Below are 16,423 nucleotides of genomic sequence, written 5' to 3'. Positions count from 1 at the left end.
AGATGATCATATTCACTACATTCTTCAGGAGACCATAAGAAACATTGTATCTATCTTCATGAATGGGGAGGAGTATTATCCAGAGTCACACACACACACACACACACACACACACACACACACACACACACACACACCCATCTCCTAAGAAACATAGCAGCACCAACTTCTAGAACTGCAGTACAACCCAGCCACAAGGGCTAACCACTGACCTTCCAAATACTGGGTTCAGCTGCTTGGGGATGTATTTGTCCCGATCTTTGATTTCAGTTTTGCCAAGTCTGAGCACAATATAAGGATCTGATTTGCCGTCTGGATCAGCTGGGCTAAGATTAAATGCCTATGGACGAGAAAGGAAACTGCAGTGATTTGGTGCTGTGAACATGGGCCATAAATACATCACCTTGATACTTTCATTTTATTTTATTTTTATTTTGTCAGTCCTGGGGCAAAAAAGGAGCTCCGGATCTAGGCACTGTCTCTGGCTTCTTTTGCTCAAGGTTAGTGCCACAGAGCCACTTCTGGCTTTTTCTGAGTAATTCATTGGAGACAAGAGTCTCTTGGACTTTCCTGCTCAGGCTGGTTTCAAAGCATGATCCTCATATCTCAGCCTCCTGAGCAGCTAGGATTATAACCATGAGTTACCAGCACCTGCCTCTCAGTGGTTTTATGAACAGATACTCTCCTAAGACATGGTCTAAATAAGGTCGGGGTTCTTGGATGTTTTAAATACATTTTAGGTGATTCTAAAGTGCCAAGGTCAAGAATTACTGTTATGGTCCCTATTGTGCTGTTAAAAGAAAACTTGTCGGCTTTGCTAAAGTTCATTTTCCTCTGGTATCAACAGCTCTTAGTATGAAGAAACAGGAGCATGATAGATGGAGGCAGAAGGCATGTACTAGTACTAAGTAAGTACTAGTTCTATGTAGTCATGTTATCATGGGCAAATTACATTGTTTCTAAGATCTATTAGTAAGATTGAGGTGTGGCCCTGAAGGTCCCTATCAGAACCACTGGTCCCTGAATCCATGACCCTATCAATCATGCACTTGACAATGGCCAGCTGAACAGTGATGTGTTTTCCATTATGAAGTCTGATTCCAGACTGTGTGAGCCTTAAAATATCTAAAAGTAAATAGTCTGTAAAGAAGGATCAGGGATGAAGGGATATTATATCAAAGAGAGGGAGAAATCACCATCAAAGAAAGTTGAGAAATAATTCCACATATAGGATTCTATACAGCAAAGAAAATGGCAGAAACTTATAAGGCTGTATATTAGAGGATGTTCACTAGAATAAATGCTTCATGGTCAAATTTGTAAACAACCCACACATTCCAAAATAGCCCTCTTCTAGTATTCTGTCTGCATCACCCAAGTTTAGTATTACCGCTGGCTTAAATCCTGTTTGTTTATCCTTTTTTGTGCTTAGTTTTATATGCCCTAGTCTTCATGTAACTCTCAAGTAATGTGTAATCTCGAGCGTTGGTCATTCATTATTTCATTTTTAGGACACTGAACAGGATCTTAATATTTGTCGAATGAATAAATGAGAGAATATTTCATTCTTTCAAGAAAATATTACATGAATACTTTGAAGAGTTATCTGTGTAAACGCTATGTCTGTAATTCCAGCTATACAGCTGGCATAGGTAGGAGAATTGTAACTCAAGATCTGCTGAGGCAGAAAGTGCAGGACCCTATCTGAAAAGTAACTAGACCAAAAAGGGCTAAGGTCATGATATGAGCAGCAAAGCCCTGGCTTTCAAGTGCTAGGCTCTGAGTTTAAACCTTAGTAGTACAAAAGAAAACAAAATAATTAAAAGAGGTAGGGTGTGGTCAAGGGGAAATGGATAGATGAATGAAGAGGAAAAGAGAAAAAAAATGCAGTCAAGAATCGAATGTATATCTGACAAAACTAAGAAGAGTAAGGAGAAGGGTGCCTACGGGAGGGGTGGTGAGAACGTTGAAAGGCGTGACATTGTCTTCATAAACTGTTTTGTTAAATGACAAAAAATAAAAAGCATATGGCAAGAGGTAGCTCATGCCTGTAATCATAGCTATTCAGGACATTGAGGATCGTGGTTCAAAGCCAGCCTGGACAGGAAAGTTAGTGAGGAGACTCTTATCTCCAATTAGTCAAAAGCCTGAAGTGGAGCTCTGGCTCAATTGGTAGAGCACCAAATCTTGAAAAATGAGAGTTATTGCCCTGAATTCAAGCCCTTATAATAGCACTCACAAAAAGCATATGTACTGATTTGAAAGAAAATGCTACCTAAAGTATCTTGAGAGTAATGGTGGGAAGATTTAGGTTCTTTATGAAATTTTTAAGTAGTTTTGTTCTTACCTTTTTTCATTTTATTAAATCATGGTATTTTAAAACAATTTCTTGGCCTGGCACAGTGAGTTCATGCCCATAAACCCAGCTACCCAGGATGCTGGGATCTGAGGATCATGGTTCAAAGCCAGCATGGACAGGAAAGTCTGTGAGACTCTTATCTTCAATTAACCTCCTAAAAACTAGAAGTAGAGCTGTGGTTCAAAGTGGTAGAGCACTAGTCTTAAGCCAAAGACTCAGGGACTGTACCCAGACCCTAAGTTCAAAAAATACAAAAATAATGAAAAACAAAAACCAGTTTCTTACATAGTCAATTCATTAAATATTAGTATAAAGGAGAAGATGACACAAGGAGATCAGGATCCACTACTAGAAAAATTGTTACCGCTAGGAAATTTGACACATGGCACTGAGTTTTCCTATTGCAGTGAACTTCTCTCCCCACAACCCAGGGTTACCACCCTCAGACTTTTCCCAATTTTCTCCTGTCCTCCAGCTCTAGTCTCCCTGTCCTCCCCCCCCCCCGTCCTCCCTCCCTCCCTCCCTCCCTCTTTCCCTCCCTCATGCTGCTCCTGAGCAGGGACCTGAGCAGTAATTCTGGCCCACGACACAAAAAAGGAGCACAGGAGATATTTGCTAAATGAATAGTGAATAAAGGGACAGATCCTGCTTCCATCTCTGTAGCTTGTACACGCATCTTTCTCTCCTTCCTACTAGTTATCCTTGCGATTTCTGTGTTCCCCAAGCTAGCAACTACAGATCCTTAGTTCTTTCGGAGGAGGAGAAGAGATATGGGACAATAGAGATTAGAAAATGGTGTTCAAGTCTTGACAGTTAAATAGGGTTGCTTCTATTATTCTTAGCCTTGAATGTGCGAATGACCTTTGCAAATCTCAAGAGCTGGAGAAGGTAAATAAATGAATGGTTATATTATTTCTCCACCTTACTTGAACACAAGGTCTATTTCCCGAGGAATGCCTATTAATTATCCCCCGAGACTCAGTCACAATTTTGAAAAGGGCAGTCTAAATCTTCTTGAGGCGAGGGTTTAATATATACATCAGTATTGTCAGTGATTCTGCTAAATCCTTGTAATCTGTCCAACTAGACTGACTTTCAAAAGGACATAGACTTCTTTGAGTCCCAACATCTTTGTCAATGTGGTTGTGGCAATGATGCTTAGAATGTTGAAGGATGCCTGAGAGGTGCATGAGAGGAGAACATTTAGTCCTTGTTTAGCATTAAATAATTTGTTCTCGTTTTATGCTTCATTTATGCTTCTCAAAAAATAAAGACCATAGAAAGGGGGTTGACATAAAACAAGGCTATTAGAATCAAATATAATTTGAAAGTCAAATCTAACTTGAAAAAATTAAAACAAAGCCACAAACCATAAGGCTTCACACAACTGCTTTCATTTAGTGTCATATTTTGACCCTGCCTTCCTGACACTCAAACTAAAATGTGGCATGCCTCATTATCAGAAAGGAGGGAACTTACAGAGGATAATCTATTTCTTGGAAACATGTTCAAAATGAAGTTTCTGACTGTAATAGCGCAGAAGCACAGCCACTGGGGAGAACTTCTCACGGCAGCTGGCATATTCCACCCTGGCTCTTCCATCTCACTGTCTTCCCTGCTTCTAATCTCTTCCGTTTTCTTTTCTGCTGGGAGGCAATTAGAGAGCTGAGAAAGCTCCTCAGAAAACTTCTGTGTGCCTGAAAATAGTTTCCCTGAATGACAAGCCAGCAAGTGTCTACACTAGTGAACAAACTCTGTATCCTGTTTAGACTGAATTGAGTGCCTCTGGATGTACATGGTGAAGCACCATGTTATCATATTGAGACATGGTGTTAGGCAAACGCTCAAGGTCAAATGAGATGAAAACTGTAGGGTTTTGTAACAAATGGAGAAGATCCCAGCGCCCTTGGCCCCATTTCGCATGAGCACTTCATGCTATGTGACCCCGGAGCTGGTAGCTCACATCTGTAGCTACTCAGGAGGCTGAGATCTGAGATGGTTCAAAGCTAGACCAGGTAGAAAAGTCCATGAGACTCCTATCTCCAATTAATCACAGAAAAAGCCGGAAGTGGTACTGTAGATCAAGTGGTAGAGTGCTGGCTTTGAGCCAAAGGAGCTTGGGACAGTTGCTCAGGCCCAGAGTTCAAAGCCAAGGACTGGCAAAAAAAAAAAAAAGAGGGAATGAGGGAGAGAGAGAGCGAGAAAGAGAGAGAGTGGGGGGAGAGAGAGAATGAGAGAGGTGGGGAGAGAGAGAGGAGGAGGGAGAAAAAGAGGGAGGAAAGAAGGGAGGGAGGAAGGAAAGATGGGAGGAAGGGAGAGAGGGAGGGAGGGAGGTTGGAAGACCAGCCATGTGAGGGCAGAGCAAGAAGGCATCCATTTGTAAGCCAGCAAGAGAAGCCCTACCAGAAACCACTCCTGACAGCAAGCACCTTGACTATGGACTTGCAGCCTTCAGAATTCTGCAGCAGAGGTTCCAGTTGATTTAGTCGATTTAGTGCCAGTGATACTTGGAGATAGAAGTTGCAGCAGCCTAATCCCCTCCCTCCGAGCAAAGGAGGTGTCTCACCGCAACAATGTACACCCTGATCAGGACTTGGATGGGGTGGTTTGGTGGAATCCCTTGCTGGATTCTCAGTTGCCTACTGTCCTCAGAGGTCAAATCCTCAGGGCTTTTGTAGATGCAGAAGGAGCCCTGGAACCAGAAAGTGCAACCCATTAAAACAAGATGGCGATATGGTCTGTGAGAAGCTATACAGAACCCACGGCTGGGGCTCAGGGCAGCTGGCACTACCTTCCCCAAGCGAACATCCTCAGGCAGTTCATCCAACCTGCCTACATCTGTGCTTCTTCATCGTACCCTGGTGGAGCAGCTCAGTTCACTAGCATCCTAGCTCAGGACCATTACGTGAGGACCACAACAGATATGACCCAGCCACCTTTTATGCATTGGAGACTGTGCTTACATTTCTCCTAGTATCAAATTCCATTCTGACTACAGTATTCCTAGCCCAATAGCAAAGGCTCAGGGCAGTTAAGTACGTTGTTTCAGGTCCTGCAGGTGATCAGTATTATAACGAAGATTTAAGTCCAGATTGGCAAATTATAACACTCAGTCTATTTGCCACACACCCTGTTTCATATTATAGACCCAGCATGCAGCAGGCAGGTAGCAAATGCTATTGCAATGTGATAGTGAAATTGCTAGGGAAGGACTTGTGCCATTTGATTGCTTTCGGCATCTAGCCAACAGTGTGCAAAGAATGGAGAGTACAGAGTGAAATGCACTGGTGTTTCAAATAACAATGCCTCTCACGTTGCACAAACTGAGCTCTGACCCATGGCCACAAACTAAAAGTATCACCAAAGACTGGAACTGGGTCTCTGGGGGTTCCAGAAGGTTCTTAAGTAGGAATCGAGTAGGATTCCCCCCCACACACACATTCAACACTAAAAGTTCATGGTTAGAATTGAGTCATAGCTGACGCTGACAGGATGAACTAGATCAGGGGAACTTGCCTTAAACTTCCCGATGACCCGGTCTCCATCCAGCCCCTGCTCTTCTTCTGTAGACTTGCCTCGGAAGAGCTCAAAGGTTTTCACCCAGTCTTCAAAATGGTCGAATTCACTCTCAAGATCACCATCGTATATCTTTAGGGAGGAAGGAGAAGTTCTGCTAAAGAGGCTCAGGGCCAATGTCATGAGTCATGCCAAGACTCTCCAAAAGTGGCCTTGGTGTATATCCCTTTGGAAAACACCAGACTATTCTAACTTATCTTTAATAACGTAAGGAACACAGATGGCTTAGCATTCTTAGAAACTGCTACTTTGAACAGTATAAAATATTTGGATTCAGTGTGTGTGTGTGCGTGTGTGTGTGTGTGTGTGTGTGTGTGTGTGTATTTGTACACATGCACCCATGAACATTGGGGTTTGAACTCTGGGTCTATGCACTGCCTGTTAGCTTTTTTGCTCAAGGCTGGTGGTATACTACTTGATCACACTTCTTTCTACTACTGAAGTTTTTGCTGGTTAATTAGCTGTAAGACTCTCTTAGCCTGCCCAGGCTGGCTTCCAACCATGATCTTCAGATCTCAGCCTTCTGAGAAGCTAATATTAGAGGCACAAGCCACCAGCACCTGACAGGATTAACTTTTAATTTCAAACACAAGGACAAAAAATAATCTATACAGTATGCAATTATAAATACGAAAAGCCATTTTTATAGTTAATTGGTTGTTAGCGACAGACTATAGTACTTGGAGGAAATTTTAACCACTAATACTAATTCTTAATGCATATCTATGTGCATATTATACTGCACATAGATATGAATTTTCCAAGTAGGAAAATGATATATACCTATCATAGAAATGCAAAATAGAATTGGATTTTATGTCTGCTAACATAATTAAATTACGTATTCAAGTTTCCTATCAAACTTGCTTATCTGGATTGGTTTTCTCCATACATAATTTTCATACTCCAAATTTGCATAGCCATAAATATTCCACTAACAAATACTCTAGTACTATTGCTAGCATTGATCTGATGGACTTAGCATTAGTTGGAGTTAAAGCTCTTGCTGTTTTGAGGGTGTCCCCATCATTATGAATGTCAGGCTCCAGAAGGGGCAGCCTGGGGGGAGCTAGACACTACCTCTCCAGGCTCAAGCTGGACAGCTTAAGCTGTGCTTCTTTTCAATAGGAGGGTGTAGAAAATGAAAACATCCTATCACCTGATGGAAACAGCCCAGATACCCTGTAATAGGTGAGTGGATCCAAAAAATGAAATGGCTATATACAATGGAATTTTACACAGCCTTTAGAAAGAATAAGATTAGGCCATTGCAGGGGAGTGGATGGTCCAGAAACTAATCAGGCTAAGTGAGGTAAGCCAAGCTCAGAGGGACAAACAGCACAGGCTTTCTCTCAGATGTAGAAGCTAGATCTAAACTATACCAAGAGAAATGATAACTTATACAGGACTTCAGACATTCACACACAGTGAGAACAAAGGAGGATATTTTTAGGAGAAGAACACAAGATGCAATGTCTATGTGCTGTCTAAAATAATACTGAAATAAATTCCAGGAAATGCGAACAAGAAGTTTCATGCTTAATTGTTGTCTTGTTCATTCATTTTTCTGTCTTTAGGAGAATAAGGGTGGTGGGCACAGAAATGGAGGAACAAAGGTTGAACAAATTCAGCAGTGCTACTCACTGGGCACTATGTTGAAAATGAACTTGTGGATAGGAATGGGGGGGAGAAACTGGGAAGGAGTGACATTGTCCAGAAAGAAATGTACTCTTAAGGGAGAGTGACAAAGGGGAAGATGTTGATGGGATTGTGTATGACACCTTCTTTGTTTAACTTCTATAGGCTACTGTAATGAGACACTTTTTTTTACTAGTCCTGGGGCTTGAACTCAGGGCCTGAACACTGTCCTTGGGCTTTCTCAAGGCTAGCACTCTACCACTCAAGCCACAGCACCACTTCTGGCTTTTTTTTTTTGGATGTGGTACCGAGGAATTGAACCCAGGGCTTCGTGCGGCTAGGCAAGCACTCTATCACTAGGCCACGCTCCTAGCTGAAGAAATCTTTTTTTCTAAAAGAGAGAGATGAGAAAGTAAAAAACAAAAACATAAAAAAATGATATTAAAAAAAACCCAAAATGTATTCCACCTGACTTAGTAACTGTAATCCCTATGTATATTGCCTTTATTAAGCTCTCTATTGACTTGTTTATATGCCTATTAGCCTTCATTGCTCTGTATCAGTTACTATAATGCAGGCACAAAGTTAGTTCAAAGAAAGGCATTTCTGGGATTGATCTAAGCATGAAGGAGCCCCCACCCCGTTTCCTGGTGAGAAAGAGAGTCACCACTCCAATGTCCACATACCTTCAAGACAGCCAGATTGGGAATGCCATCATTTCCATCATCTTTGAGTTTCTTCTTGAGCATTTTGTCCTTCTTCTTCTTGGGGCCATCTTCTATATCTAACACTACCTCATCTGGTTTTGCCTCTGCAGATACGCAGCAGAAATAGTTAGATTTCTCATAATAGTTGATGTGTTTAAGAACAGGTTCAAGCTCCCTCTCTCCTCTCACTCTGTTGTGGCTCCTATGCTGTTATCTTTGTTTTAAAAAAGAAATCATACCTTTTCACTGTAGGATTGCTACATCGAGCCTGTAATCTATGGTACTCATGCAGAAATGGCAGTGGCTATGGATTGTTTAGGACCAGGCAATGTGTTGATTTGGCTACGCAGGTAGAAGCTCTCAGACAGGTAAGTGACTCACCCATTCATCCAAGTAGAAAAGAACAGTCAGGATTTGAATAGATTCTAAAGGGTTTAATTACATGCCCCTCTCAAATATCCTTAGAGACTTGAGTCTCATCTAGCTCAACATGAGACTTGGCTCTCTTGAGTCTGGCACAGGGTCATGCTATTGAAGTTACTTAGTCATTTTTCAGCAGTAGATCCTGGAGAAAAGAAACATGCCATGGACTTCGAGCTCTGCTGCTTTCCAGCTATGTAACCTTGAGAAGGCTACTCTATTTCTTCATCTGCAAGCTGATGATACTACCAACTATGTTGTAGGATTAGCCACAGGAAACAATACAAACTAAAATGTACTAATTACAAGGGGCCTTAATGTGAGAAGTGGTGTAGGTACTGCTCAGAAAATGGTGATATTGTAAAGGTTTCCTAAACAGCTCTATTTTAGGTTGTGCAAAGTTTGTTTTCTCTCCATACTTTGACCACATGGGAGTTGCCCAAATTCATATCAGATGCAACACAGTTCTTTCCACTAGAGGGTGGAACTTTTGCATGTACTTTTGTCTCTTGGAGTAGGAGTCAGGGCGACGGTCAAAGTCTGTTCATTTTATAATCACAAAATGGGAAGCAAATGTAACAATAACTGACTTGGAGGTCATAGGTCCATGCATGTGAATCGGTAGCATGCATAATGATTTGCATGCTAAGCTTCAATAAAACTCTTACAAAGTAGATGGAAATTGTCCCAGCATGCACAGCTAGTTCAAACAATTCCACTGTCAAGCTCTTCTAGGCTTACTAAGTTAGACAAAAATTCAGAGTTAGAATGATTTTTTCATTGTTCTGCACCACCATGATACCTTTGGTTGTATATGTATTACTCTGCTTTGGCTAGTTCTTTGCTTATCTGATTGACATACGAGATAAATATACATGCAATACATAATACATTTATTGTATTATATATAGAGATATAAATATCTTCATTTGTATCTTTAAGAAAAAAATAAAGTGTACTAATTACAAGGGGCCTGAGGAACTGAGGCTGGTTCTCTTACTTTATCAATGTCACCTAAAATTGCTTTTAATGTTGATATTACTGTTGTATTTAGGCCATGATTCACTGTTGGCTTAAACTGAATTTGTGGTAATTTCAAGTCCCAAGCTTCTTTTGCTTGAGTTTCTGCCAAACCAGACCTATCCAATCTTTGTAAATAGAACCTAAATCTAGATCTTTACACTCACCTCTGTTAAAGCTTATCTTATTGGGTTTGGCCTGAGATGCAAGCTTTCTCCTATTTTTACTCCACTATTTCTACATCAGGACTGCCAGTATAGGACATGAGCCAGAGAATCCATTTCTTCACTGAACTGAAACAGACACCTGGGTGCTCAGGCCAATTCCAACATTGTCCTGAGATTGCTTCCTCATTTGGGATAGGGAATTGAGTTCTAATATATCCCTCATGGATTCTATTCTATAATTCTATTTTATAATTCTCTTACTATAGTGGCTACCTTCTGTGTCCAAGTATCACCAGAATAGCTACTTACCTGCTTTGTCTTTTCCCTCCTTGGTCATGCTCTCTTTTGCCTTTAAAAAAGGAGAGAGATGATTGATCCTTCTGTACCTAATTTATTAACCCCCTACTGCTAACCATTCTAATTCAATGAGTCCCTAAGATAATGATATTTGAAAGAAGTTCCCATGATAAAAACCCTGCTTCATAAGCCAGACTCAAGGGAACATAGGCTCAATGGTTTCCCTCATTTGTCATAACCAGTAGAAACCTTGGGCTCTCCTAGCAGAGATTTATAATAGAACAAAACCTAGATACATAAGGCTATATAGTATGATGCTAAATGAAAGGACCTCCAGGATATAGAAACAAAAGCCATATAATGAGTGATTATTGTCCTTAATGTACTATGTTATCTCTCATCTCTTTTGCTGTCCCTTGGTTATCTCATATTACAGTATTTCTCCTGGTTATCTGATATATTGTATATATGCATGTTTGGTTATTTGAAATCAGATAGGGAAGGGGGGGAAACAAGATGAAGGGCAGGGGTCGGGGGAGAGAAATGGGGACCAAGACATGAGAAAGGGTATCAATGTTTATGAAGTAATGCACCTTCTATCTGGTGAATATAATGTAACCCTTCTATTAATTACAATGAAAAATATGGAAGAAAAAAAACCCACTTCAAAGTTCATTGAGGATGACCTGCCCAGAAGAAGAGGCATTTATTTTTTATGTATATACATACTTTTCTTTAAAAAAATTTATTGTCAGGATAGTGTATAGAGGGGTTAGAGTTACATTCTTCATGTAGTAGGTACATTACTTCTCACACATTGATACCCCTTCTTCCCCCACCCAATAAGAGGTATTTATACTCCCAAGAAAGGTGACCCTAAGAGGCAGTAGATACCTCTTTCCTCAAGGAGCAGTCAGCTTTCAGTCATGGGGAAGGCAAAATTCTCTTCCCACTGTTTTATTTCTCTCTGGAACAGCACATCAGTCTGTACTATGAGTGTCACTCATTGACATTTTGGACCCTTAAATGTGTACCAGGCATTGAGGAGGCTCCCAGAGAAAGGGTCAGAGGCTAACCATTCACTAGAAGTGGTCTCATTCATCACAAGAAAGAAGGCTGGAGGAGCTAACAGGAGGTTCCTTAGCGTCCTCTATATCCACATTTCTGAATAGTCCTGGACAAAACTGTAGTCTTTCTAAATTAAAAGAATCCGAAGAATTCTTTCTTGATTTAAATCTGATAACATGTTCTGAACTTCTCTTCCCTTCCTGTGGTGGGACTAATAAACTTTATCAAATGCAATAGCTGAGCTGTTGTCTTGTTTCCATATCTACTCCTCTGGTTCTCCAGCTTTGTAATTTCATTTTTGTCTGATTCCTTATACATCTGTCCTTGTTCTTGTTCTGGAGCCCATTGATTATTGCCATTTGCTAAGGCCAAGACCTACTTTTACTTGGATAATTCCCCATGCATTGGTAGAATCCAGCTGGAGATGGCTGGCCCTATCTATCTCCAAGAGCACTTGAAACCTTTTACTTTATCTGTGGGATCCATCTCTCCCAATTGGATCTCCCTGAGTCTCACTGGGGAAGAAGGGAAGATTTCCACAAACACCATGCTGGACCAAATATTCTTCCAGCACTTAGAACACAGCTTTTATCCTGGCTTGGTCCCAGATAGAAGGTAGGAATTTTGTAGTTTAGGATCCTTGATCTTCTAGGCTTTTTAGTCTCCTAGTTAACAGAATCACATTTACTAAGACCTATGTCTAGTGGAATTTATAAAGAGGTGTGTGAAATTCAGGGTTGTAAAAGATGCTATGGACCCGGATGCTGGTGGCTTATTCCTGTAATCCTAGCTACTCAGGAGGCTGAAATCTGAGGATTGTGGTTGAAAGCTAGCCAAGATGGGAGAGTCTGTGAGATTCTTACTTCAATTAACTACCAGAAAACTGGAAATGGAACTGTGGGTCAAACTGGTAGAGTGCTAGTCTTGAGCAAAAGAGCTCAGGGACAGTGCCAGGCCCAAAGTTCAAGGCCCACAACAACCATCAACACCACCAACAAAAAAGTGCTTTGATGAATCCTTTGGCTATAGCAAGCTGGAGAGACTCTACCTGCTGTGCTTTCTTCAGAGAAGCGTAATACTTAGACCACCAATCAATGACGTTTTCAGCAGATTCATCTGCTATGGTCCTTTTTCTCCTTTTAGTGGATCTCCTGGAAGGTTTCCTGACATCCTGCTAAAAGATGAGGATGGATTATTCATTTGGTCTCATCTCATGTCATGTCGGTGGCCAACTGGTTGAACAAGGAAAAGAATAATAGGTTCCCACCGAAAAGTAGAGCATGGTGGCTATAACTCTCTAAACCACTTTAATAAAGGAAAGTTTTATTAGCTATTTATGTCTCAATTTCCCCACCCAGGGATGGTAATGCATGCCTGCTTCAAAGGATTAAGTGTCATAACTGTAGTCAGCCCCACTTTAGCTTCATTTCTAATCTCATAGGGGCAAAAAAAAAAAGATGCACAATATATGTGGTGGGCTAGAAGGCAACATGGTGGTGATGTGTGACACAAAGGCGGCATCTCAGGGAGAAGACAGTGGCTGCTTGGGAGGCTAGCCATATGGAGCTCTCCATGAACCCACCATCCCTTCTCTCCTGATCATCTTTTAGGTACCTACCTCAATAGTGTGCCTGACACTCTAGCAAGTGACCTGGAGATACAGTGTCAAAAATTATCTCTATCAGGATGGGAACATGGCCTAGTTATGGAGTGCTTACCTACCATGCATGAAGCCCTGGGCTCGATTCCTCGGTACCACATACAAAGAAAAAGCCTGAAGTGGTGCTGTGGCTCAAGTGGTAGAGTGCTAGCTTTGAGAAAGCCCAAGGACAGTGTCCAAGCCCTGAGTTCAAGCCCTGGGGCTGGCAAAAAAAATCATCTCTGTCATAGTTTTATGATAGCAAAAAAAACACTCGATGAAAATTCCAGCATAAAATTGTGAGTGCAATGCTAGGACAATGGTGAGGGGTGGAGGTTTGGTCACTGAAGATGAATCTGAACAAATGTGTATGAGCCTCCAGCGTTCTTTTTATTTCATAGTTTATCATTTACTCAGTAAGAAGATTCCTCAGACCTTTTATTTTGAGGGGAAGGGGAATTGGGGACTTGTTTGTAGTTAAGGCTGGGCTGGATCTTGTGATCTTCCTGCTTCATTCCCTCAAATGCTAGGATTACAGGAATGTACAACTGTGCCACACAAAGACTTTTTGAAAGGGATGTTGGATTTTATTCTCAATGTAGAAAGACTAATTACATCCTGTTTGTTGCAGGGTTTTACATACATTCCCACTTTTCCTTTCAGAGTCTCGGCTATCTGAGTATGAGAAAGCTTTATTCCTCTTAAGAATTTTTGAAAAACCACATCTTTTTATTCTGATCTGACCTTGTATCAAGTTGGCTTTAAATATTTGTACAGAAGTCCCAGATGAAGAAAATAGTGTGTTTCCAAGCTAATGAATTCAGAAGAACTGCTGTCAATTAACTATTACTGTTCTATTTGACTAGCACTTTAATTTCATGCACATTGAATTTTTGAACCTACAGCAATTTTTGAGGTAGGCCTCAATAACCCTGTCTTACTAGTCAGCAAATTGATATTCACAAATGCAAAGTTGCTGGCACAGGATGACACACCCTAGTGGAGGAGGGATTTGTGTCTAGTTCCTCCAATGCAAATTCCAGTGAGTATTATGAATACCAAGAGGAATTACGTTCTGACCTTGACTTTTCCATCTTCTTTTCCAGCTTCCTGGGCATCAGGCTTGTGTTCAGGCACCAGCATAGGGGAGGAGTCAGGGATATCCAGTAGGATGGCTGGCTGAGCCTGGGCAGAGTCAGGTACCACTGTGGGAGGCGGCTCAACATCCACATAGATGTGATCTGTTGGGGGAGCCTGGGCAGAGTCGAGGAGTCCAGAGGACTCAGACTCCATTAGCGAGCCTGCAGTAGCTGAAATGAAGGTCATTTGGTCAGGGAGTAGAGCTGCAACACAGAGCGGTCATTTCAGAGATCAAAGACTAGGAATAGGAACTAGACTCAATTACAGCAAGTTCCTAGCATTTTCAGACCACATTTTCTCAGCTTATAGAACCATAGTAAAAGTATCTATTTCATTGGGGGATAAAATGAGAGTGTGGTAGAAGATATCTGTGCATAATAGACAATCAGTACATGGTAGTGTTTGTTACTGATTCACTAGAGAAAATGCTGATCAATTGTGAATGCTGGGATCACAAAAGTCAAGGTTTAGGACATGATACCACTGGATTGATGGTCTCTTTTCAGTGCAATAACTTGAGGAAACTTTGGAGGCTTAAAAAATCCACAACTTCTTCTATCCCAAATGTGGGTGTGGGCACATGGATCGTGTGCTTACTGGGGAGACAGGTGTGGCCCCTGGGCCTTAGGAGATTCTTAGCTGGATTTTGATGTAGGGCAGGCTAGAAAGTGTACAAATATATGGTAACTTGATTTATGAAAAATATCACAGTAAAATCAATAAGTAGAGAAAAGACTGGCTAGTAGAACTTTAGGGGGGAAATAAGTTACCCTATAGAGAGGAATGCAGTTGTACTTATTACCTAAATTCATGTACAAAGGCAGGTGGGTTAAAAATGTAAATATGAGCACTAAAACCAGAAAGCTAATTGAATAAACTACAAGGTATGTGTGTGTAGTCAAAAGGAGACAGTTTCTTAAATAAGATTCCCAAAATACAAATCATAAAGCTTTAAACACAATGGATCTCATTCTAGCAATATCAGATTTCTGCTCAAAATAAGGAATGTAGGCAGGCTAAGGAGCCATTGTACTAGGAAGAAATAGAAGTAATATTTAGAAGCTACATAATACTAGTATCTAGGATATACAAAAATTGGAGAATCAAAAAGCACATAAAATACAATCAAAAGATCTGGCAGCGAAATTACAGAAGTGGGAGCTAAAATGACAGCAAAGGTGTTACGAGTTGTATACAGTTGAAATTAAACAAAATCCCAATCTCATTAGCGATACTTCTTTACACTGACAGAATAACAAAACAAAAAACCCAGTAAGTCAGACAGCAGGAGGAATTGTGGAGGAGGAGGAAAATGGGGCTCTGGATGTCGTAAAGGAAGAGGTATATAGAGACTGTTAACAATCACGCAATCTTCTGGCTCTCCCTCTGGCTGCACTCAGTGGAATTACACAGGCATTTTCCCTGAGATCCGGTAATCTCATGTCAAGTGGGAATTTCAGAGAAATTCCCTCACGTCAGCTTCCCCTGGGGACCACATACAAGGTCATCATATCACTGTATTTGGAAAGGGGAAGTTATAGGCAACCTAAGGGTCCAATGCAAAGGAGAAAGAAAAGGAAAATGTGGTAGAGGCAATAGGAAATAGTATGAGATCATTATTGTACACATAGCAATGTGGATAAATTGGATAAATCTTAAGACAACATTGAATGACAAGAATGGGCAAGTAAAGGAATGTTAAGGCATTATGGCATCCAATCACTGAGGGAGAAAATCTGTCTATATTTTATCAGGATGCTACTGCTTGGCCTTCAGTGGGAGGGGACTGGGAGTGTCCCCAAAGAAAGACATCTGAGGAAGGTAGATGTAGTGACAGAGAAGCTTTAAACAGATCAGCGATGATTATTCAGCATGAAACGGAGAGGTGCAATTAACTCAGTGCGGTGCACCTGAGCTCCAAAATGGAACAAACTAAAATCACATCAAGCAGAATGCCAAGAAAGGGCAGAGGAAGGAGGAAAGGGGACTGACATCCTATTCAAGGATGTATTCTGAGAACAGCTGACTGACTCTGCTGCAGATCTTAAAGTTAAGAGTCTGGCAGCCAATGAAGGCGGAGGAGCAAATTGGGCAGAAAGACTCAGCCAGCCACTTGCGTGCTGGTATCTTTTTTGGGCCAATAGCCCAGTTGCAGGCACCCGCTGGCACCATGAATCCCGGGTGGCAGAATCTAGGATACCTGGCTCGGCTTGGCCTCCATCCATTTGTGACGTCACAGCAAGGGGATCCCTGGATCTGCACAGAAACTGCTTCAAGCAGTTGATGGTACAGGTGCCCACCAGGGTGCTCCTTCCAAACGCTCGCCAGTCCACCACGCAGATACTCAGGGGAGGGTGCAGAAGCTCATTCTCAGGCAGCTCCTGTGGGAGAG

At 41.4% G+C, this 16,423-nt stretch overlaps 1 protein-coding gene across 1 annotated transcript in view; it reads right to left on the bottom strand.

The window, feature by feature from the left end:
- The window catches only part of Fer1l6 (fer-1 like family member 6), a 141,051-nt gene that overhangs the window by 34,695 nt on the left and 89,933 nt on the right, over positions 1 to 16,423 (bottom strand). Inside the window, exons 25-32 of the mRNA XM_090338730.1 lie at positions 16,232 to 16,412; positions 13,972 to 14,201; positions 12,301 to 12,426; positions 10,197 to 10,236; positions 8,260 to 8,384; positions 5,876 to 6,007; positions 4,926 to 5,051; positions 213 to 340 (exon numbers count right to left, since the gene is read on the bottom strand). Coding sequence (XP_090194856.1) covers positions 213 to 340; positions 4,926 to 5,051; positions 5,876 to 6,007; positions 8,260 to 8,384; positions 10,197 to 10,236; positions 12,301 to 12,426; positions 13,972 to 14,201; positions 16,232 to 16,412 — 1,088 coding nt within the window. The remainder of the gene's footprint in view (positions 1 to 212; positions 341 to 4,925; positions 5,052 to 5,875; positions 6,008 to 8,259; positions 8,385 to 10,196; positions 10,237 to 12,300; positions 12,427 to 13,971; positions 14,202 to 16,231; positions 16,413 to 16,423) is intronic.

This window comes from Megascapheus bottae, chromosome 9 (assembly GCF_031878675.1).
Source record: "Megascapheus bottae isolate mThoBot1 chromosome 9, mThoBot2.hap1, whole genome shotgun sequence".
NCBI classification, from domain to species: domain Eukaryota; kingdom Metazoa; phylum Chordata; class Mammalia; order Rodentia; family Geomyidae; genus Megascapheus; species Megascapheus bottae.
Note: the sequence above shows the minus strand (reverse complement) of the source record. Positions and strands in the feature narration are given on the sequence as shown.